Here is a 23,760-nt window from a genome sequence, read left to right as displayed (position 1 = left end):
TGAGAACAAAGCAACACAGTATAGTAAATTCCTGAGCTACAAGTGAGTTCCATTGTAGGAAAGCATCTGTAAGTTGAACTCCTTTGTCCAGCAGAGTGAATCTCATACACCTTTGACATCAATGTGTAATGTATATTGCTTTGTGCTTCCTAGAAGTCCCCTCCATATCCCCATGGCTTTTCCTCTTGCTTTTGCTCTGACTGAGCACTGTTCTACTGTACATTGTCACACTGTCCATTGAGCATACAGCAGCACAACTCTGACAATGCCCAGCAGATGCTTGAGCTACTTCTACAATTTGTTCACATCGAGGAACGTTCATTCTGTGATGTCTGTTAGGGTCTGTGAAGGTTCGAGCCAAATGTTCTTAAGTCAGACTCACTGTATCTTATGCATTGTTGACAATGTGTAGACTATGGGAGGGTCTAATGTTCAGATAAACCTTTCCTTCGTTCACTCAGCAGTCTGTGTTGAGTAGCTCTGCTTCTTTCCTGCAGACAAGCTGGAAGCTTGGCCTCTTCTCTTGCCATCTCACACATCTCTTAGTTTTCTTTCTAAAATCAGTAGAAACTTCCCACCCAAAAGCTTTATCAGCAGCAGACCAGTCCAATGCTTAGTATTACTTAGGCCAAAAATGTCATGTTGGATTTATTATCTTCCTCTGCATGGAAATAAGTGCCAAAACAAATAAGAAAAAATGTTTATGATAGAGAAACCTTGTTTTCTACATGTATGGATTACATCATTAATAGCCAAAGTTGAGTTTTTCCGTCTAGATGAGTTGGTAGATTAATAATCCTAAGGAATTTTACTTGGGATATATCTGTAATAATGTTACATCCATGTAGCTTGTAGTCTAACTTCTCTTAAATTGAATTTATTTCTCTCACTGCATTCATTTTAATATTCATAGCTGACATGATCTCTGAAGTTATTTTTATTTCAAAAGGTAAATCAATACTCATGACCATTTTTAAAAATTAACTATATTGATTATATAATACATGTAGCTACATGGTTTAAAAGATGCAAATAGTATACAATAAAGATAGGTCTCACTTTCTACTTCCCAGCCATGCAGCTCCCTTCCCCCCTGAGGCAACTAGTAAATCCAGTAATACATAATCCTGTAGTATCTTCCCTACAATTAATTATAATGTACTTTTTCATTTAATTGATACTTAAACAATTATATATCTGAAATTTTAATGATTGAAGTGATCTTATTGCTAAGTTAACATGTGAAATTCACATTGTATCTCATATTTTGAAAACACTATTATTATACCACAACCTGTTAAAGATTAATAACAAGATAACATTCTGAGCAGAGGTCAAAATCTGAGGTCAGAGTAAATAAAATTGTGAGAAAAATTCCAGATGTTATTATCTAAATTCACTAAATATCCATAAAGGAAATCATCTACAAAAAGTAACATAATACTGAATTGTAAAGACTTGATTAATGAAAGGTTAATAAATAACTATGTTTCTATTTTATCTATTTTTGGTTTTCATTTTTTTATTCCAGTTTTGCTCCCATTTCTGAAAATATGAATCAGAATCAGTTAAAGCTACTCTCTCAAGACAACTCATATACTAGCAGAAGAGAATAAAAATTAATCACAGACTATATAGAAATTTTAAGATCTAGTTATTCAAACAAACTAAAGCAGGTATAATACTAAAATATTTTGTATGACCTAGTACATTTGAAAGATATCACCAAATATCATCTTATATTTTTCCTAGGGTATTGAGTTATTTGGTACACTTTCATTTTTTAAAATTTATTTATTTATTTATTTATTTATTTATTTATTTATTTATTTGGTATAGGGTCTCTCAGTGCAGCTCAGACCCGTAGTGATCCTTTTGTCTCAGTATCCCCAGAACTGGTATTACAGGCACATGCCACCATGCCAAGTTTCGGGGCTGGCACAGCATGCCCTGGGTTCTGGACCAGTACAGGGATCAAAGAGTATGCTGGATCAAACCTGGGTCATTGAGCTTGCCAGGCAGGCGCTTAAACTGCTGAGCTATCTCCCCAGTCCTACATTTTCATTTTTAATAACAGTTTAAAAATAATAAACCTGCCAAATAAGTTCTCCTTTCTTAAAGCTCAGATGCCAGAATTATCTTCCAACGTCAATGTAACTTTAAAGTTATCTTAACAAGTCTGTGGAAAACTTGATAAACTTGCTGTCTGGGAGAGCTTTCCTGTCTGGAACAAAACACCTGACACTTACAGAGGAGGAGAGGTTTATTTGGCTTGTGGTTGCAGGGGGTTCAGTCAGCAACTGGCTGGTGCTGAGACAGAAATGGTGTAGCCAAAGGGCCTGGCAGAGTAAAACTGCTCAATCCCTGGCAGCCAAAAGCAGGAAGAGCAGGGTAAAGGAGCGAGATGGAGGAGAGAGGGGAGGGGAGGGGAGGGAAGGGGAGGGGAGGAGAAGAGAGGAGTTAGGAAACAAGAAGACATCCTTCCAGGTCATGTCCCCAGCAACTCTCCTCTGATGACTAATCCCACCTAATGGCATGTTTAGTTATTAACCCATCAATGAGTTAATCCACCAGTTAGCACAGGCCCCCTATGATCAACCACCTTCCAAAAGCCCCACCTCTAAACAGATGAGACATTTTAGATCTAAGCCATAACATTTACATCCTTACCAAGTACCTGAAGTACAAGTCCACGTGTCTTCCCCTTAAGTTCTGATTTCATTAACAGTGAAATTCTGCAAGAAAAATGTAAACTTTTAATTATACATCTTTACAAAAATGGCTAGTGTACTGTACCTATTGCTAAAATCTTACACATGCAATGGTGCAGAGCAAGCCCTAGAGCTATGGGTTAGGGGATAGGAGAGAACTTTGTCCATGTGAGAAGAGAAGAAGAGAAGCTTAAAGCAAAGGAGAATACAATTAGTCCCTTCCAACACAAGTCCTCAGAGGTGCTTCCTTCACAAAATCACTAGCATTGCTAGTAGGAGAGGAAGGTGCAGAATCGAGACATTTTCACCTTGGCAGACTTCCACCTGAAAAAGCCCCATGTTTTGGAATCATCCTATTGGTGTTACCCAGTCTGTCTGTTCACTGCCAGCCACACTCTGTAGCTCGCTGGGTGTGTCTTAGCCTTGAACAATGGGCCCAGAGTGAGGGCTGGCTTCTAATAAACTTCTGGGAAGGGAAGTGCTCAATTTCCAGGCACAAACTTTTGAGGTAAAAATCTGAGTGGTGACAGACAACTTGGTGGAGCAAAAGCCACAGAGGAGCAGTGCTGCTGGACTTTGGGTCGTGGATGCAGCAAGGTGACATCAGATGTGCCAGGTGGCACCCAGAACTTTCAGATGAAAGGTGAGCATTCAGCAGGAATGACAGGCAGTGCACGGTCCCTAGACCAACTCATCAGGCACGAGCGGGTGATCTGTCAGATAATAAGGACTTCCCAGGCTGCCACTCTTGCTGTCATGCTAGATATAATGACCTTTCAGGTTGGTTGATATCACCAAATTTCACCTGCCACAAAGAAAACCAGCAAATGAATCAGCTTCAGGAGGAGGCTAAAACCTGTCTCTGAAAAGGAAGCTAAATGACAGGTATTAAATAACGCAAGTTAGTGTGGAACTGATATGCCTGTATCAAGCAAAACTTATTTCCTTGGAATTAAATCTAATTATTTTGTTTTTCCAGGGATTTTTATCTTACTGGAAATAGAAATGCCCAGAGAGTATTCTTTTTCTCCTCCTCCTCCTCCTCCTCCTCCTCCTCCTCCTTTTCCTCCTTCTCCTCCTCCTCTTCCTCCTCCTCTTTCTCCTCTTCCTCCTCCTCCTTATTCTTCTTTTTTTATTATGTATTTAGTGCAGGATCTATAGGGACTCACTGCGCTGCTTGGACTCTTGTGATCCTTCTGCTTTCAGGCTCCCAAGCGCTGGGATTACAGGCACGCGCCACCATGCCCAGTCTCAATTGCTGTCTCAGCGCACCCACGGGCAGGGCCGGGCTGGCGTCGCACACTGGGGATTGAATCCAGGTCCCTGTGCCTGCCTAAGCAGGCATCAGAGAGCATTCTTAATCTTCCTCCAAACCCCAAATAAAATATAAATCTCTAGATTGGGCAGGAAAAAAAAATGGTCTCAACTTTGAAACCTACCACATTGGTTCTCACCAGAGCCAATGCTCCTCGTGCTTTCACCTGGCAGTTGATGATGTCCCACTGGGCATCGGAGGGATGCAGATTGGCAGGATCTGTCAGAGGCCGGGCTCTGTGCAGAATGCTGCTGTGGAGGACTTACAGTTTCCATCGGAAGTCGCAAATAGCTTCCAGCAAGATCCAGAAAACAAATATTTTAAACTTTGCAAGCCGAATTATTTCTAATCCAAATTTTCAACTTAGCTATTGTAATACAAAAGTGGCTGAAGATAATACAAACCTATGTGCGTATTGCTGTTGTCCAGAAATCTTTATTTATGGACACTAAAATTGGATTTCATACAATTTTTCACGTCATTAAAATGTAATTATTATTGCTATCTTACTTTTAAAAAATAAATTAAAAATTTAAATGCCACTAAACAGATGTGGCCCATGCCCTGTAGCTTTGTCATCCCTCATCTTGGATAAAATAAAGGAAATAGAGTTGCTTAAAGATGTTCAGAATAGGGCCTGGGAATATAGCTCAGAGGCAAAGCACCTGTCTGGCAAACACAAGGTCCGGGGTTTGACTTCTGGTACTAAAAAAATGAACAAAATAATATTTCATGAAATCTGTAAAGATGAGGGATTTATTCTAGCTGGAACTTCAGGAAGAAGATGACAACTGAGCTCTGTAAAGGTAGGATTTTAGTAGATGAGGTGGAGAACTGCACTCTTGCAGGGGAGCACTTTCTGGGTCCCAGAACTCTTGGTACAGACCCGGACTCTTCCATGCCACCTGGGACACAGTTTCCTCAGGAGAGGAATCAGCAGCAGAGACCCCGTGTGTGTATCAGTGAATGAAAAAGGCCAAGTTTATTTTAAAAGCAAATGGAAATTATGGGGCCAAAGAGGAAAGTGATCGATGATGTAGAGTGTGCCTAAGGAGAGTTACATGGAGAGGAAACATTCTCTCAGGCTTTCACAGAGAGCACATTGGTCAAGCAATGGCCATGACTCATTCACATGGCTGACACTGACAAAGGTTCTACAATCTGAGGTACAGGATCTCAGGATAAATCCTGAGGGGATTTCACTGGCCTTATCAGACCCAAAAGCTACAACTCTTGTTGCATAGGTCCTGCTTTACCTTGGTCTTAACCAGCCAGCAGAAAAGTATAAAAGTGAAATATAAGAAGTAAAGCCATGATGTTATGTTGAGCTGTAGGGGACTCAGATCAACAATTTCTGACATTGCCAGTCAAGCGGAAGACCCAATACTATTATGGGCTACTGGACTCTTTTAGAATATTTTGCTGAGTTTACACACCTATAATATTCAACTGCGGGACTTTAACAAAATTGGGGTACACAGATGAATGTTCATTTTGTACCTGTGTATTCAAAGTGGTTAGGATAGATATATAGTTACATTCTCTTAATGAATAGAGTGATTTGTTCTAATGGTGTTTGTAAATAGGATATCAAGTCTGTATCTTGTACAGCAATTAACCACTAGGAAGAATGTATGCAATGTGTTAATTATTGAAACTGTCCTACCAATTTGATTTGAAACTGTCTCATTGCTATTTGTTTCTCAATAAAATTATGGGGGGGGGGAAAGCAAATGGAAAAGGAACAGTAGGAAATAAAGCTAGAAAGGCAGAAGTGGCATGAACTAGGCCTGGCCTTCTGGGTCTTATATACATAGCTGAGACATTTGGGGTTTAAGTGGGCATTAGAGAGGCTCTGCACTTTTTGAACACTAATGTGGTGTCTTCATATGTCAGGGGTATCTCGCGTGCTGGGTCACGGGGCTCAGGAGAGAATATTTACAGAAGCCCGAGACAAAGTCTGCAAAGATGAAAAGAGAACCTGGACAGAATCCAGGCAACATGAAAAGAAAGGAAGAAAGAGGTGGATGAAAGACATCAAAGAGAAGCCAAGAGAACTTGTCAATTAAATATAAAGATACAAAAACAAAGAGGAAAATCAAAGGAAACTCCCAATACTTTAAGTCTTGGTGGCTATAGCCATACTCTGCTTGCAGGTTAGAGACAGGAAGAAAAAGTGCTCATAATTGGGATCTTATTTCCAGTATGTTTTGAAAACAAATACAAGGTTGCAGTAGTTCTGTTGTTTTCTTTTGAGAATCCTTTCATTCCAGGGCATCTTCATCTGAGCAAAGCATTGAGTGGCTCTTTAATAGATGCAGGTGTGAGCAGTTTGTTTTTAAACAATGAAATTTTTTACTCGGAGGGAGAATGAGGGAAAGATTTGTACATATCTCTCTATCATCTTGTTTTTTCATCTTTCTGGGACCCATGGACTGCAACCAGTTGTTTGTTTGTTTGTTTGTTTTTCTGTATTTTTAGGGAAGGGTCTACACAGTGTTCAGGGTCTCACTGCTAGATTGGACTCGTGGTGATGTGCCTGTTTACAGCCACACAAGAGCTGGGATTATAGGCACGCACCACCATGCCCAGTCTCCATCACTGTCTCAGTGTGTCCCAGGGGCAGGGCCAGCACAGCAGGCCTGGGGGTTGAGCCCCCAGCCCCTTTAATCTACTGAGCCCCCAGCGCTTTAATCTGCTGAGCTATCTGGCCAGCCCTTGCAACCCAGTTTTAGATGATGACAATGGTTTTAATTATTGCTGTAAGAGTGAAAGCAAACTCACCCGAAGAAAAGGTACAACCACAACAGTCCTCCTGAGAGAACACGAGGCACAATGCCTTTTAGCCCTAGCTCGTATCACCCAGTTTTATCCCAGAAGCTATCTGGAGATTTTTTTTTCTTTTTTAAATTTTATGATTTTGGGCTGGGGAGATGGTTCAGTGGAATAAGCACTTCCTTGGCAAGCGCAAGGGCCTGAGTTCAATCCCCAGTTCCGAAAAAAAAAAATTATGACTTAATTTATATTAAATTGAAAATCTGATGAACAAGAAAAGTATAATAATCTTAATACATAGTGAAATGGTACCTATGAAATGGATATTTATAGTAGTTACATAGACTTCATGCTTGCACCGGTGTCTTAGTTACTTTTCTTATTGCTGTTACAAACCAGCACCCAAAAGTTAAGGGAAAAAAGGTTTATTTAGCCCCAGTTTGTAGAGGTTTCAGTCCATAATTGTCTGACTTCAAGGTAGGGTGGCATCTCAGGAGAAACAGTTCATGGCAGAAAGAAGGTAGCAAAACAACGAGGCACAATGCAAGCCCTTTTCTGTCCCTTACATTCTACCTAGTCTATCAGGATTGGCGCACTGCCAAATCAATAGGTGAACTAATTTAATCACAATCCACTCTTAATCCTAGTGCCATTAATTACCCACCATTAATCCCAGCATTGCACCATGGATCAGTCACATAATCTAGATCCAGGTACCTCTGACAAAACCCCAACTATGTCAGCATGAGGCTTTGGGGACTATTCTAGACACAAGCCACAACTCCAGGTTAGCACTACGTGGTGAGGGGATAACAATTTAGATGTGTCAGGTGGTGGCACTATTAAGAAAGCTAGGAAGGGAGAACCATATACACCAGCTTAACACATACATTTGGAGACATTTTTAAAAAATTATCCAAATTAAATCTATGGTTTCTAAAAATACTCATTTCCTATTAAACATTTAGGATTATAATAAATACACTGAAGTAAAGGAATAATAATGAGGTGGCTATTTATTTAGAAATGAATTGAGACTCTACTATATTACTTAGCTCACAAAATGATACACAGGTATATTTTATATTTTGTTCAAATGTTTTTGTAGTACCTTTCTAAGCACTGGATTTTTTTTTCCTGGAGAGAATATCTAAAAACTGGAAAACAAGCAAATAAATAGAAGCAATTACAGATAAGTATAGCGTGTAATTGTGATTACCTGAAAATCTGCGCATGTGTGCACATACACACATCTATTTTTGAAAGAAAATTTTTTATATTAAAGAAAAAAAATCAATAAAATAAGGTTTCAAAATAGACTAGTAGGAGAGTAACAATAATACATAATACATTGCATGTTGTTATCTATATACTAGTTATTCAGAGTGTGAGATAGAGGTGTGAAAAATTATCCAAGCAATATTAGTGCAAACCTTTCTTTTCAATTTTAACACATGTGCTGCTGAAGTGGGCGCACTTCTTCTCAATGAACTGAGAAACTAGCTGTATAGCTGTCATGACTAACAAATGTATATATAATATACATATATACATATTTGTATATTCTTTTCTCTTTCTTCCTTTCTCCTTTGCCACATCACCTTTGAACAGTTTCTTCCCTGCTCCCAAGAACTATTATAATCTGGCGCTTATTTTATTGTTCAGTTTCTCACATTAGTGAGAAAATATGATGTCTGTACACTTGGGTCTGATTTGTTCCATGTACGAGTATGCTCTTGACTTTCATCCGTTTACCGATAAAAAGTCTCAAATTTGTCCCTATTTACGGCTGAGTACTACTCTATTATATTAAAAAAAATTATCAGTTCTGCAGTTGAAGGGCATTATTTGGGTTGTTTCTAAGATTTAGCTATTACAAAATATGCTGCTCTAAAAATGGATGCACGTATATCACTGTGGATTGACATTTTAAATTCTAGGAAGATACCCAGAAGGGGAATAGCTGGGTGGGATGGCAACGCTAATTCTAGCTTCTTAAGGAATCTTCACCCTGATGTCCACAGGGGGTGCACCAGTCTATACTTCCACCAACAGTGGAGAATGTTCCTTTTTCTCCACAGCACTGCCAGCATTTGTTATTGGTTGATTGATTGATTGATTGATTGATTGATTGTGTGTGTGTGTGTGTGTGTGTGTGTGTGTGTGGTACTGGGGATGGAACTTGAGACCTTGCATTTGCCAGGCAGGTGCTTATGCCACTGAGCTATCTCTCCAGCCCTATATTGATTTCTTGATGATAGCCATTCTTTCTAAAGTGAGATAGAATCTCAGTTATTTTAATTTGAATCTCTCAAATAATCAATGATGTTGAACATTTTTCCACATATTTGCCTTTTATATTTCTTCATCTGAGAAGTGTATATTCACCTCAAATGCCCATTTTTTGGATTGGGTATTTGAATTTCAGAGATCTGATCTTTTTAATTCTTTATGTTCTAGATAGAAGTCTTTTGTCAGAGGGACAGTTGGCTAAAATTTTTCCCAATTCATGGGTTTTCTTTTTATTCTGTTGGTGTTTTCTTTTGATGTTCGAAAACTTTTTAATAAGATGAGATCCCAGTTGTTGATTCTTTCAAATATTTTCCGTGCAGTTTGGTTTTTGCCATGAACTCTTTGCCTACCTCTATGTCTTTAAGATTTCTACCTACTTTTCTCTTTCACTAGATTTGGTATTTGTGTTTTCATATTGAAATCTTTGATCCAATTTGATTTCAGTTTAGTGCATGGTGATGGACATGTGTCTAGTTTTAGTTTCATCATGTAGAGAACCAGTTTTTCCAGCACCATTTCTTAAAGAGGCTGTCTTCTTTCCAGTGAACATGTTTGACTGCTTTGTCAAAGATAAGGTGGCTGAGTTTCTCTGGAGTTTTGTCTGCATCTCTTACTCTGTTCCTCTGATCTTTAGGTATTTTTTTTTTTTTTTTGCCAGTATCATGTTGATTTTACCACAGTAGCTTTGTAGTATAATTGTGATGCCCCCGCCTTGCTTATGTTGTCCAGGATTGCATTTGCTATTCTAGGTCTCTTCTGTTTCCGAATGAATTTTAGAAATGTTTTCTCTTGATCTGTGAGGTATGATAATAGCATTTTAATTGGTATTGCATTAAATTTGTATTACAGTTTTGGGAGTAGAGCCATTTTCACTACATTGGTTCCTCCTATCTGTGAGCAAGGAATATCTTGCAATTTTATGAAATTCTCTTCAATCTCCTCTTTTAGAGGACTGTGATTTTTAATATATAGATCTTTGGCTTACTTTGTTAGATTGATTCCTATGTATTTTAGTTTTCTGGGTGCTACTGTAAATGGTATGTTTTCTCTAATTTTTCTTTCTGTAAGTTTGTTGGTTGTGTGTAGGAATGCTATTGATTTTTGAGTATTGAGTTTGTATTCAACTACACTACTGAATTTGCTTATTAAATCTGCAAGTCTTTTGGTGGAGCTTTGGGGTCTTCTCTGTGCAGTATCATATCATCTGCAAATAGTAATAGTTTCATTTCTTCTTTTCCTATACTTTTTATTTCTTTCCCTTCTCTATCTGTCCTGGCTGATATTTGCAGAACTATATTGAATTGGAATGGTGATAGTTCACATCCTTGTCTTGTTCCTGATTTTAGAGTGAAAGCTTTGAGTTTTTGTTCATTAAGATAGTGTTGGGGGGGCAGGGAGGCAGCTCAATGGAATAAGTGCTTCCCTGGCAAGTGCAAGGGTCTGAGTTCAATCTCTGATTCTGCCAAAAAAAAAAAAAAAAAAAAGATAATGTTGGCTGTTGGTCTGTCATAGATGGCTTTTATCAGATTGAGATAAAAATCATCTATTCCAATTTTCTGTATGACTTTTAATATGAATCAGTGTTGGACTTTGTCAAAAGCTTTTTTTTTGCATCTATTGAGATAATCATGTGATTTTTGTCCTTGATTCTGTTTATGTAGTGTATTATGTTTGTTTATTTGCATATGTCAAGCCATCCCTGCATCCCTGGGATGGATCCTATTTGGTCATGGTGTATAATCTTCTTGATGATTTGCTGAATTCTGTTTTCCAGTATCTTATGGAGGATTTTTGCATCTGTGTTCATTAGGGACATTAGCCTGTAGTTTTGTGTATAGTAGGGTTTTTCTGTGGTTTTGGAATCAGGTAATACTTGTTTCCAGAAATAATTTTTGGGGGAACTACCTGCTCTGGGCCCCCCCTCCTGTCCCTCTCTCAGGACAGGAGCTCTCTTTCTCTTAATAAATATATTCTGATCATAATAAAAAAAATAAAGAAATAAAAGAAATAATTTTGGAAGTATTCCTTCCCATTCAATTTCCTTAAAATATTTTGGCTTCGGTGGCATTAGTTTTCCTCTAAATTTCTTGCAGAATTCAACAATGAATCTATCAGGGTCTGGGTTTTTCTTTGTTGGTAAATTTTAAATTACATTAAAAATTTTTAAAGAGAGTACAAATTAGAATTGAAGCAGAAAAATATTACCTAAGTGATACAGATTTTCATTTAACAAAGTAATATGAATTTCACAGTATTTGTTTTAATACAGAGTATTATCTTCCAACCAGTTATTCATATTACCAAATATATGCATGTAAAATTGGAAGAAAGAAATGTATAAGAAATTAAGAAGACAAAAAGGAGGAACAATTGAAAAAGATGAGATGATACAGATTAAAGCATTAGCTGCTTCTTTCCATAGGCCAGCAGAAATTTACAGTACAGCTATTAAATTATGTTTCTAACTTCACTGGCTGATATCAGAGTACTTTGGATTTTTATATCTTCTTTATATTTAGTTTTGGCTATTAGTGTATAGGATTCTGTCCATTTCTTCTGTGTTTTCTACCTTATTAGAATATAGGTTCTCATGGTAGGTATTGATAATCTATATTTCTGTAGGATCCATTGTTTTTCCCCCTTTTCATTCCTAATTGCTTGAATTTGTGTTTTTTTGTTCCTTTTCTCTTTTTGATGAGTTTAGCTAATAGCTTATCAATTTTATTTATTGTTTCAATAAAGCAACTTTCTGATTCATTGATACTCACATTATTTTCTTAGTCTCAATTACATTAATTTCTGCTCTACCTTTATAATTTCCTTCCTTGTATGAGCTTTAGGTTTGACTTGTTCTTCTTGATCTAGAATTTGAGGATCAATATTAGGTTATTTATTTGAGTTCATTCTGTTTTCCTGATGTGAGAGCTCATTGCTATAAATTTCCCTCATGTGACTACTTTCATTAAAAAATGTCCCGTAGGTTTTGGTATGTTATATCAGCACTATCATTTTATTGTATACAATTTAATTTCATCTTTAATTTCCTTTCTTACCCACTGGTTGTTCAGAAGTGTTATTTGATTTCCATGCATCTATGTAATTTTGTGACTTCTTTTGTGGTTGATTTCCAGTTTTATTGTGCTGTGGTCACACACATGTGTGTATATGTGTGAGATTATCTCAAATCCTTAACACTTACTTAAACATGTTTGGTGGCTATATGTGATCTCTTTTGGAGAATATCCATGTGCAGCTGAAAAGAATACGTATTCTGATGTTTTTAAACATCTGCCAAGAACATTTGTTCACGGGCTTGGCTTAAATCTGATATTTCTTTATTAATTTTTTTGTATAACTGATCTATTTGTGAGAGTGGGGTTTTAAGGTCCTCCACCACAATTGTTTTTGTATTTGGTTTTTCATGTCTGTTAATATTTATTTCATATAGTTGGGTTCACCAGTGTTTGGCGTATATGTATTTATGATTGTTATCTCTTCTTGGAATTTTCCCTTAACAACTATATAGTGACTTTCCTGGTCTCTTTTGATTAGTTTTGACTTAAAGTTTACATTATCTGCAGATAGAATAGTATGCTTGTTTCTGGGTTTCTGTGACACAGAGAAGTGTTTTTCCATCCCTTGACTTTTAGTCTATAAATTTCTTTTGGTCTTAAATGTGTTTCTTGAATTCAGCATATTGTTGGATCTTGTTTCTTGATCCACTCTGTCATTCTGTTTATTTTGTTTGGTGAGCTGAGGCCATTTACATTGCTGGTTATAACTGATAGGCAGTGGCTTATCTTTCTAGTGTTATTTTCCTGTTGTTTGTTTCCTGTCCTTTTCCTCTATTTAATTGCTTGCTTTTCTTGGAGGCTTCTTTCTATTGGTGTTCATGTGATTGTAGTCTTCAGTGTCTCTTTATAATATAGGCTTCAGAGCATTCTGCAGAGCTGGTTTGGTGGTCATAAATTTTTTCAAATGTTCTTTGGCATAGAAATATCTTATTTCTCCATTGACTTTGAAAAATAGCTTTGGCATATCATTTTGGGTTGAAGATTTTTTTTAGAGGGGCTCAAAATACCTCATTCCAGGTTCTCTTTGATTTAAGGGTTTGTATCAAGAAGTCATCTGTGATTCTAATGGGTTTTCCTTTATAGGTGATTTTTTCTAGATCCTTTTACTATTTTGCTCTTGGGTTACATTTCTGCAGTCTTAATTATTATATGACTTGGTGTAGATTGTTTGATCATAGCTATTTAGAGTTCTGTGTACTTCATTTATTTGTATATCAAATTTTTTATCTGTGTTTGGGAAGTTTTCTGCATTATTTCTATAAAGAGGTTTTTAATGGCTTCTGGACTGTCTCCAGCTTTCTCACTGACTCCAATCAACCTTATGTTGTTCTTCTTTGCTTCATCTTGAAGCTGATGGATTTTTTTTCTTTCTTTCTTTCTTTCTTTCTTTTTTTTGTAGTCTCTTGCTACTTTTAAGATATGTGCCACATGCCTGTCTTTTAGATCTGAAATTCTATCCTCACTTTCATGCAATCTGTTGCCTATACTTTCAGTGGAGATTTTAATCTCCTGGATCTCTGTTTGAATCTGTTTCATTATTTCCATTTTTTGTCTCCGTTCAGCATTCATGGTTTCCATCATTTTCCTGAGCTCCTCTACTTTATTAAAATCTACATGTGCTTTAATGTCTTTCATTTTTATCATTATTTATTTACTTATTTATTTATTTTGTATTTTAGTTCAGGGTCTACATTATCTGTAGGGTCTCACTACAAGGATTGGACTTGTACTGATCCACCTGTGTTCAGCCTCCTGAGAGCTGGGATTACAGGCGCCTACCACCACATCCACTCTCAATCACTGTCTCAGCACATCCCAGGGATGGGGATGGCACAGCACGCCTGTGATCAAACCCCAGCTGCTGCACTCCACTGAATCAGATGCTTTAGTCTGTTGAGCTATCTGGCTGTCCCTTCTTTCTGTAGTTTAGAGGTTATTTTTTCTGTGGCCTCTTCCATTTGGTTTTTACTTCTGCTGCTATCATTCAGAATTCCAGGGGCTGCCTTCATATTTCTTCTATTTCTTTCTTTCCTTTTCTTTCTTTTTTTTTTCTTTTATTTTTGGAGAACCGGGGGTTGAACTCAGGCCCTGTGCTTGCCAAGCAAACACCTACTCTACTGATCCATCTCCTCCTCTACTCTTTTGTACTCTGAACTTTTCTTGGGTTGGCTGGATATTTGAGATTGCATTTTACTTTTTCTCTTGCCATTTTCTATTTGATTTTATATTTTATATTTTTGTGTGCCAATGCTTATAGATTTCTTATGCTAGATAGCTTTATATCTGGTGTCAAGGCTTTCCCAGGAGATGTATGTTTCTCAGGATTTCTTCTAGGTATAAGTGGCTATTGGTCCCAGTGTCTACCCCAAGAACCTACCTTCCCAATATATTAAGTAAGTAGACTTGCTATCTGTTCAACTCAAGTCCCTTTCCTTTGTTACTGGACTATGGTGATGGTTATAACCCCTTGCAATCACAGTATTGTTATACAAGGGAGAAAAACTGATTATAACAGGTGTGACAACCTGGTTAAAGTAGAACTGTTAGCAATAACAATAGATTCAAGCACAGCCTAACTACTGACAAAATGTGGTAACTATTATCCTGAATTCTTTAAGCACAGGAGTGAGTTCTTCAGTTACATAACATAATTCAACTTATACCAGGAAATTTCATGCAATTTTTTTCCAGTTAGTACATGATTTTACCCTGTTGTGGAAAGGCTTAAGGGGATGGGGGTGAGATGGAGAGATGAATGAGGTTAAATATAGTAGAAGCAAGGTTGGAGGGCATAAGATAGATAATGTTCCAAGTTTTGGGTAATTGTTGGACATAAGAGGGAAGAATTGGAAGAAAAGGTCTCGGAGTTTTGAAGTGAACCAGAAAGAGAAGAGGCTATGTTTGCTCACATGAAAGTATCACAAAATCAAATGAGATCATTGATTGAAGATGAAGGAGAAGAAGAGAGCAAGTAAAACAAAAAGAATGATTAGAGATCTAATTAGTGAATGAGAGAAAAAAGTAGTAAAGGAAAAAAAGAAAAGAAACAGTACTATATCCACTGAAAAAATACAGAAAGAAAAACAAAATGGGACAGAACAGAAGAGAGAGAAAGAGAAAAGGAAACAGAAAGAAACCAACCAACCAAACAAACAAATGCACTAACCCCACTGACTACCAAGAGGAAAATCTATCAGGCAGAGGAAAGTAAAAGTAGTGAAATCCCTGGTGTCTGCAGTTCTGCACTAAGTCCAAATCTGACCCTAGAATGTGTACTCTGGCCAAGATTGCAAGTGGACTTGTGCTGGGCTTGAGTCTGACCTTCATCTCTGGACTTGCGGGATGGTATTAGAGTTCTGCCCAGCCATTTAAAAAAGATGAAAAAAAAAAAAGGAAAAATAAAGAAATTAAAGAAAGAAAAGAACAGGCAGTGGCACTGCATGCCTGATCCTGTTCCCTGTGTCTTTGTCCCCAAGCCCTCAGCACGAGGCTGGCTTGCTGGCTCACCTAATTTGCTACCTCCTTGCCCATAGTATAACTGTTGCTTCAGACTTTTCCCCTCACTAGTCCCACCTGTCCATTGTGTGCACTCTTGCTGGGATCCTACTATGTTGTTTCTGTTCCTGCTGGTCCTCAGATCCTGAGTTCCCTGATCTCAGACTCTTCTCACTAGTGATCTGGTCAATGGCTGAAAGGAAATTTCTAAATTTTCATTGAAAGGAATAAAGTCACTTCCAGAACAGATTTACAAATACTGATGTTCCTACTTCTTGAGATTTTTTTTAATGCTCTATTCATAATTTTCAGCTTATTCAGCATCATTTGTGTTAAATACCATACAAATATGCACTCTGGCCATGGAGACCACAGCCCACTATTATTTTTTTTAAAGCAGAGCACCAGATAAACAAGGCAGAATTGGAGACAATCTCCTCCTTGGCTGTTGAATCTCATCCCCAGACACTTATGGAGCAGGTGCGTGAGAAATGCTAAGCGTTGTGGGGACAGCAAGACTGCGGAGTGAGTGGTTGTGTGATCGTGAGTCGGTTCTTGATGCTTCCAAGGGTCCTTGGCATCAAAAGAGACAAAGAATCAGAGCCTAAACCTTAATATGAAACAAAAATTGCAGTGGGTGCCCATTCATCCGTGTCACTGGCAAGATAGTGTAGGTCTTACCTTCTGTGAAATTTCTGTTTGGGTTCTGCTCTTTTCTTTGTGCTCCATCCTTTGAAATTGGTCATTTTCTTTCATTTACCTTTAGTATGTTTACCTCTTCTAGTGCTTACCACCCAACACCATTAATGCCGGACATTACAGTAGCATGTATCACTGGAACGTCTTCATGTACTGGACTGTATTGTAGAACACAAAGCTACAGATACCAACATGGAACATGGTAGATACATAGCAACAGCATTTGCACCAACCTGGCTCTCCTGCATCACATTCTTCTCTCTTCCAGAACTTTCTGTTACCCACAAGAGTTCTGACCACTGCAGGGCTTCTCATGAAAGCACATCAGGGCTCCAGCTTTCCTTCTTTGTCTTCTTGCCTACAGGCATCACCATTAGGTGTCTAGCTACTTAGCAACTGCTTTGGGAAGGTGATTCCTGAGCTTGACTTAGCTCATGTGAAGACATGGCGTGTGACTCAGACACCCTCCCCACCTCCAAGCAGGAGGCTGTTAAACAAAAAGTGCTAGGGTATTTCATTTTGTCTTTTAATTTTTTTTTATTCTGAAATACAAATAAATGCATCAAGAAGTTCCTGGCTTAAAAATTGGATTTAAAACATGTACAGTTCATTTTGGGGTTGGCCATAATTTTTTTCCTAATGAAGGATCTATCACTTATAAAGAATTATAGGAACATGTATGATTATTTTCATATGTAGTTGTTTTACATCTTTACAGAAAATTGTAGATGTATTGATGTAACTGAAAATAAGTAGGTAGTAGGACCTAGATATTTGTCCTTCTTCTGTAACTGTCTTCTCATGTTCCTTGAGTCAACTCTCCTCACTACCCCTAGTGACATAAAGATATTTTTAGGAAATACACAGACCCATGAGGCTTAATCAATAAAGGTGTACAAGGTTTATCATTGTGAAGTAGTGTCTGCTAGTGTGCAGTTGCCATTTGTGACTACTGCTGTGCTACTGCCACTTCTTGAAAAGTGTGAATTTCGCCTTGCTTGTGCTACACACCTAGAGCATGTCCACTCGCCTTCATAATCAAGGCTATTCTATGAAAATTCTGAGATGCAGCTTTACAACCCTGTTGGGTGGGCTGACCTTTCTCTTTATGAAAGCATTCATCATTAAGTTTCAAGTACAGAACTGCACTGTCAGTGCTCACTTTCCAGGCATAGCCTCAGCTTTCCAAACTGTGACAACCTTCTGTCTCTGCTGGACCCTGGTGCAGCTCTGGCTCTGGAAAATCACTGAGTGTCTCCAAGTCAGATTTTCTCTAAACCAAATTTTACACTATGTAACTTGTAGGACAGATGCAAGAATTACACTTTGTAGGAGAATTTTTTTTTAATTTTATTTATTTATGTGTGTGTGTGTGTGGCCAGCTCAGCCCACCGGGGGCGGGGCTGGCTGGCATGTGGTGCTGGGGGATTGAACCGTGGTCCCTGTGCTTTGCTAAGTTTGTTCTAAGTAGGTGCTTTAGACTACTGAGCCATCTCACCAGCCCCAGAATTTTGTTTTTTAATACTTTCTGTATGCTATTGTTACATTAGTTATAATTGCTAACCATAGAAGATTGATAATAATCAATCTTTTAATAACTGTGCTGTGAAAATGTATACTGAGAAAGAAAATGGGAGGGCTGGGAGGACTGGCCAAATAGCTCAGGGGATTAAAGCGCCTGCAAGCAGAGATAGGGGCCAGGGCTTGATCACCAGGCCTGCTGTGCCGGTCCTGCCCCGGGGCATGCTGAGCCGGTGATTGAGACTAGGCATGGAGGCGCGCGCCTGTAATCCCAGCACTTGGGAGGCTGTAAACAGGCGGATCACTATGAGTCTGATCTAGTAGTGAGACCATGAACATCCTGTAGATCCTTCCCTAAAATACAAAAAAAAAAAAAAAAAAAAAAAAAAAAAAAAAAGAATAAAAGAAGAAGAAGAAACAGAAAAAAGAAAAAAAGGAAAGCAAAATAGCTCACTATTTTTATGCCATGTGCTGGGGAGGTGTGAAAAGGAAAGTCAAGGAGTTTATACTACATTTTAATTTTTTAAAAAATATCTACTAGATGCTAATGTACTCTACTTTCCAGAGATATTTTTAAACTACAGAGGCTAGAAAGAATTCTGAGGAAGTTTCTTTAAACATGGAAATATGACCTTGCAATTGCTACTAAAGCCTTGGATTGCAAGACTGCATCTGACCTGCCTGTCCGGAGTATGGAATGTAACGTAGTGTATCGCGATCACCTTTTTCCTCCTTTCCTATATTTTTGTGCAGTAGACAAATCATGGGGGACCCCTTTTAATCCTTTATTCTTTTTCTGTCTTTAGGAGTTGTACAGATGTTGTGTGCTGCATGATCTTCCTAGTGTTTATTATGGGCTACATTCTTGTAGGACTTGTAGGTGAGTAAACACAGACACAGACAATATGTAACATTTGCTAATGGAACCCTAAGTCAATGTCACATGTGAAACATTATTTTCTTCCTGAAGCCTTTTCATTATTACTTGTTATCTTTTCTGGTAGGAATGCCCATTAGCAGGACTTATTGTGTAGCAGACAAAAAATCAACACAAAAGTTTAGTGAAGTGTAAGCCAGAGTTACTTATGTAAATACAATTATAAAGAAGAAAGAAAAAAAAACATGTGTTCTTTTAAAACTCTGTTAAATTAGAATTCTGTAAATATTCTATAAAATTCTAATAAACTGTATTATTACTAATATAAAATATTAATTTTTCTATGTGCCAATAAGTAGGGTCCAAATCAGTTTAAGTAATATGCCAGCATGTCTTTAAAGCAAGTTTAAAAAAAACTAATAATTATTAAGAATTTTACCAGATAATTCATTGGCATACAACGTTCTGTTTTCTTTCAAGTGTTCTATTTTCTTTGCCCATGAAAAAGAAATATCCTGTTATTGTCATTGTTATGTTTTTATGGAAAGTGAAAACAAAAGAAGAAAGATACAGAGATGTTTTATTTGGACTTTTAAAGAACTAGAAAAGAAGCTAGAGTGAATATTTTAAGGAAAGAAGTTTCACAATTTTATTAAGTATATTCCACATTTTTCCCCAGAGACATAAGTACTGTCCCTTAGGTGTTAATTCAGGAAACTTTCACGTGCTATGATTAGGTGGAAGGTTGTTAAACTCAGATATTAGCTTCTAGTACCAATAATTAATGGTATCGAGTTAATATGCATAGAATGCAATAACAGAAACTTGTGTGTTATCTAGGGAAAAATGGAAATTTTTTTCCTCTGGTCTTCAGTTTTATCTTCCAATAATGGAAGTACTTTAGGAAGAGCAATTGAAAATAATTTCTGAAATATAATCTTTATATTACCATGCAAACCTACATAGAATTGGGGAATTTTTAACATTTAAGACAAAAGAATAGGGAGAAGAGTAAGAATAAGAGCATAAGAAGAATAAGAACAAAACTAAATAATATGCTCTTCTGAGTCTTTTAAAAAGATTTTAATTTCTAAATATTAATTTAAATAAAGTATTATGTACAACATGTAAGTTGAATGTCATTTATAATAAAATAAATTTTTTTGTACAACACATAGGATTTTACTTCCTCTAACTTCGGGATGTATCGTTCTTGTCTTTATAATTTTGATTATTTTTACTTTCTGTCATGGAATTGAAATTTGTGGCTTGATAGTTAGAAGATTTAGAATCAGGAAAATCTGCAGTTTCTATCATATTATTGGGAGGAGGGGTCAAGCTGTTATTTGACCTGTTTTCTCACATGAAAAATCACAGAAATGTGTACCTTTCAGAGCTCTCATGATCAATAAGTGGAGTAATACCTCGTTCCACAAATAATAAACCCAGAGCAAAATACAAGGGTGTTAAACCCCCATGAATTTGAGGGACTGATAATAAATGAGCAGAATACAACCTGATACCCAGGAGACGAAGGCTGGCTTACCAAAATAGTACTAGGGAGTAATTTATTTCCTACCATTGAATGAGTAATCTAGGGGCTGTGAATTTTAATACATTTTTAAAAATATAATTTACCATATTTCTATTAAAGCCTATAGTTTTAGCTATTAAAATCTGAATGCATGTAAGAATTTCCCCAAGGTCTCACCCTGGGGACTTTCCCCAGCAGAAGGCCTGGCTCCATAATCGGCTTGGCTCTCCACCATCATCAGGCGACACCAGTCTCTTGTAACCCACGAAAGGATGTCTTTTTTTCCTTACATTTTGTGGGACTATGCCACGGTCCTGAAGACACAATGAATTGTCCCTGCTGCCATTCCCTCCAGAATAAGACAAGAAATTTGCTTTTAGTTTGAGATCTTCAGATTCAATCTGTAAATGCCTTAATTCACATAAGCAAATTGTAAGATAAATGTCCCTCAGTGAAAAACTATGTGTAATATTAGAGATTATTCAATTCAGAGATTCCCCACTAATATTGATGCCATGACTTAAAATAGATAATTTTTTAAAAAATCACTAAATATATACACTTTCTTCATCCTGAACTATAAATAATTTTAATTAGCTTGATCCAAAGCTAAACTTAATTCTTCAGTTATATGCACTGTTGGACTAAAAGAAGCTTGAGGGAAAATGCTTGGCAAAGGGCACTACAAGTATTTAGAATTTTTAACAAAAAAATCTTTCCCCTGGAGGAAAGATAATGCTATGTTGGTTTCACTGACTCAAGTATTTTGCTTTGCCACTTTCGTTTAAGTCAGGACCTTCCTAGATTTGTCATCTAGCCATCATCTTTTCATCAGAAAGTGCTACCATTAACAGGCCACCTTTCTCCCAAAATGGGCTGAGTAAAAGCTGTTCTTTGCTATGTGCTGAATAGGGCCAGCCAGGGTGACCCTTGAGTGCAGGAAAGGCACTTAACATTCAGCTGATGAAAAGCAGCACCCTTATTCAAGTGGATGGAGTGCAGGCCCAATAGAAGGTAATCAAATCTCCTTGAAAGATCAAGCTAACATTTATGCTAATAGCCCTCTTTGTCCTACTTCACTGATGGCTGCTATTCAATTATCATACTAACTAGAAAAAAGAATAGGAATATTTATTATGCAAATTATCCTTTGCTATCCTTGCACTAACATTATGTATATAGTCATAGCAGAATTTTAACATTCAATACATTTTTATTTCATTTTCTTTCTAAATGGATAGCTATTTGAGCAGGTTAGTTCATTGTTGTATTCGCTTAGGAAGTACTTGAAGTTGGAGCCCAAAGTTTGCTTTGGTTTCATTTTAATCTCTTCCAGGAGTAATTAGCCCTATTAGCTGAAAAGATAGGAAATGAACAAGACTTCGTACAAAGCCCAGAACCCTGTCACCAAGCTGGGAGGAGCCCAAGCCAAATGGAGAAACCATGTGTAGGGGACCTGGTCAGCAGGCGGAGCTACACTCCCAGGAATAATTAGTCTTGTTGGAAAGATTATTGTTGCCCAATCAGCATCTGATTGTGGGAGAGACCCCCAAAGCCATGCTAAGCCTTCTCCAAATTTCTAACTCTGCAAACTCAGCAAAATACAATGATGTTAAACCAGTATATTTGAGGGAATGATAATAAATGAGCAGAACACAACCTGATATCTAGGAGATGAAGGTTGGCTTACCAAAACCAAAATATAGGCACTGGTTTTGAGACCAGTGGTCTGCAGAAGTCCCTCATGTTCAGAAGAGGTGGAAGGTGAAAGTTGGAAGAGAAACGAAGAATACGTGATTAGAAGCAGGAAGGAAGGTCATTTTGCTTTGTCGTGATGAAACATTTGACAAGAATACTACTGCTGATAATACCAGCAGTGCTGGAAACATATTTAATTAACTCAGTGATTTAGTTAAAGGAATTTTTCTTAGGAGAAGATCCAACTTTTCATCCACACCTGAACCTGATGAGATCAAGACATAGAGACTGAGCCAGATGCTTTAATTGGAAGAGCCTTTGAGGGATCAGGAGAGAGAATATTTGCATTTGAAAAGAATGTAAGAAATTGTGGCCAGAGCAGGGGGCTGTGGTAATTTTCATACAGTGATGCAAGTTTTCCGTGTTTCTCCCACCTAGCAGTGAGTTCTGGCTCTTCCATCCTTGAATCTGATAAGCTTGTGATTTCTTCTCTTAGAGAGGAACAAACCAAGCCAAAAGAGACCAGAGATGGGCCTCAGTGTACAAATAATCTATGGATTAGTACGAAGGATTAAAGCAATGCCATTATAGCTCAACTAGACCCAGCAGGTCTGAAATAACTAAATAGAGAAGGGAAGAGGTCTACACAGTTCAGCCCAAGTCCTTCATGAGATGAAACAGAGAATGACCAAAGTCCAGTAGTTAAATCACTTAGGCATAGTCAGATTTGAACTTATCATTTCTGATATGCGAATACACGCTCAGATATGGTGTTTGAGCTCAGTGCCAGGGCGCCTGCCTGTCCTGTGCAAAACCCTGGGAATGGGGGGTGGGGGGCGCTAGTCCTCAGCCCTGAAAAAGAAACGTTTGTGTTCACTGTGTTAGACCGCAGTGTAGTCATGTATCTGTTAGGTTTTCGGTACAGCAGAGACAGAGGACTGTAGGAAAATGGCAGGGTTCCTCTGACCTGAGACCAAGGGGAGCTGGGACTTTATGGATTTGGCTAGGGGTGGAGTTAGGAGGTGGGGCTGAGTGGCAGGGGCAGAGCTGACTGGGACTTTCCTTGTGCAGGGAAGGTAAAAGGAAGTTGTATTCAGGGCCGAGGGGATAAGACAGGAAGTGGAGATAAGCTGTTGCTTTTGTGTGTCAGCCACGTTAGGCCACTACCAAGATTCAGCAGTTCATACTGAGGCCAGAATCTATCAATATCTATTTCACATTCATTCTCAAGAAAATTCAGTATATCTTTCCTGACCTAAACTTTCCCCCAAACAGCAAAGAGATTTATTTCCAGTTTCTAGGTGAAGAGAGAGACAGGGCAGTTCACTGAGTTCTGACGGTTGGGTTGTGCCTTTTGGTGTTATTTCATCATCTGTTGTTCAGCTGGATGTTCAGCTGTCCCTCATTCCCCAAGGCGTGGTCAGTCGGGATGGCTTCATCAAAGATGGCTGCTTGTGCTCTGAACGCCAGCCCTTCCTCTCAGGGCCTGCTGTTGAGCTCAGAACACCAGCCCAGTCTTCCCCCTCATGGAGAGTTCCTTCTGGGGGATTTTATCCTTTTTCACCAGCAGTCTTAATTCACCAGTCTGTTCTGTCCTCTATTGGAATCATAGGAGTAAAGGCTTGCAGTCTGCCTCTTAGCTCTCTTAAAGCAATTTGATCTGTGCCCACCCTAAAGCATATGAGGAAGGAGAAAACCTCATGCTTCTGAGAGAGATCACTCAAGTGACCTTTTTAAGAACAAATATAATTCACTGCAAGGGGACTTTT

General features: G+C 37.9%; 1 protein-coding gene across 6 annotated transcripts in view; it reads left to right on the top strand.

Moving 5' to 3' along the window:
* Slc44a5 (solute carrier family 44 member 5) overlaps positions 1-23,760 on the top strand; it is a 223,051-nt gene that overhangs the window by 134,682 nt on the left and 64,609 nt on the right. For 4 of the 6 annotated variants that reach the window (XM_023718339.1, XM_023718340.1, XM_023718338.1 and 1 more), the window contains one exon: positions 18,689-18,762. The exons of the other annotated variants lie outside the window; for them this stretch is intronic. In XM_023718339.1, coding sequence (XP_023574107.1) covers positions 18,689-18,762 — 74 coding nt within the window. The remainder of the gene's footprint in view (positions 1-18,688; positions 18,763-23,760) is intronic. 6 annotated transcript variants of the gene reach the window in all.

Source organism: Octodon degus, unplaced genomic scaffold, assembly GCF_000260255.1.
Source record: "Octodon degus isolate 3935 unplaced genomic scaffold, OctDeg1.0 scaffold00057, whole genome shotgun sequence".
In the NCBI taxonomy this organism is placed as follows: domain Eukaryota; kingdom Metazoa; phylum Chordata; class Mammalia; order Rodentia; family Octodontidae; genus Octodon; species Octodon degus.
Note: the sequence above shows the minus strand (reverse complement) of the source record. Positions and strands in the feature narration are given on the sequence as shown.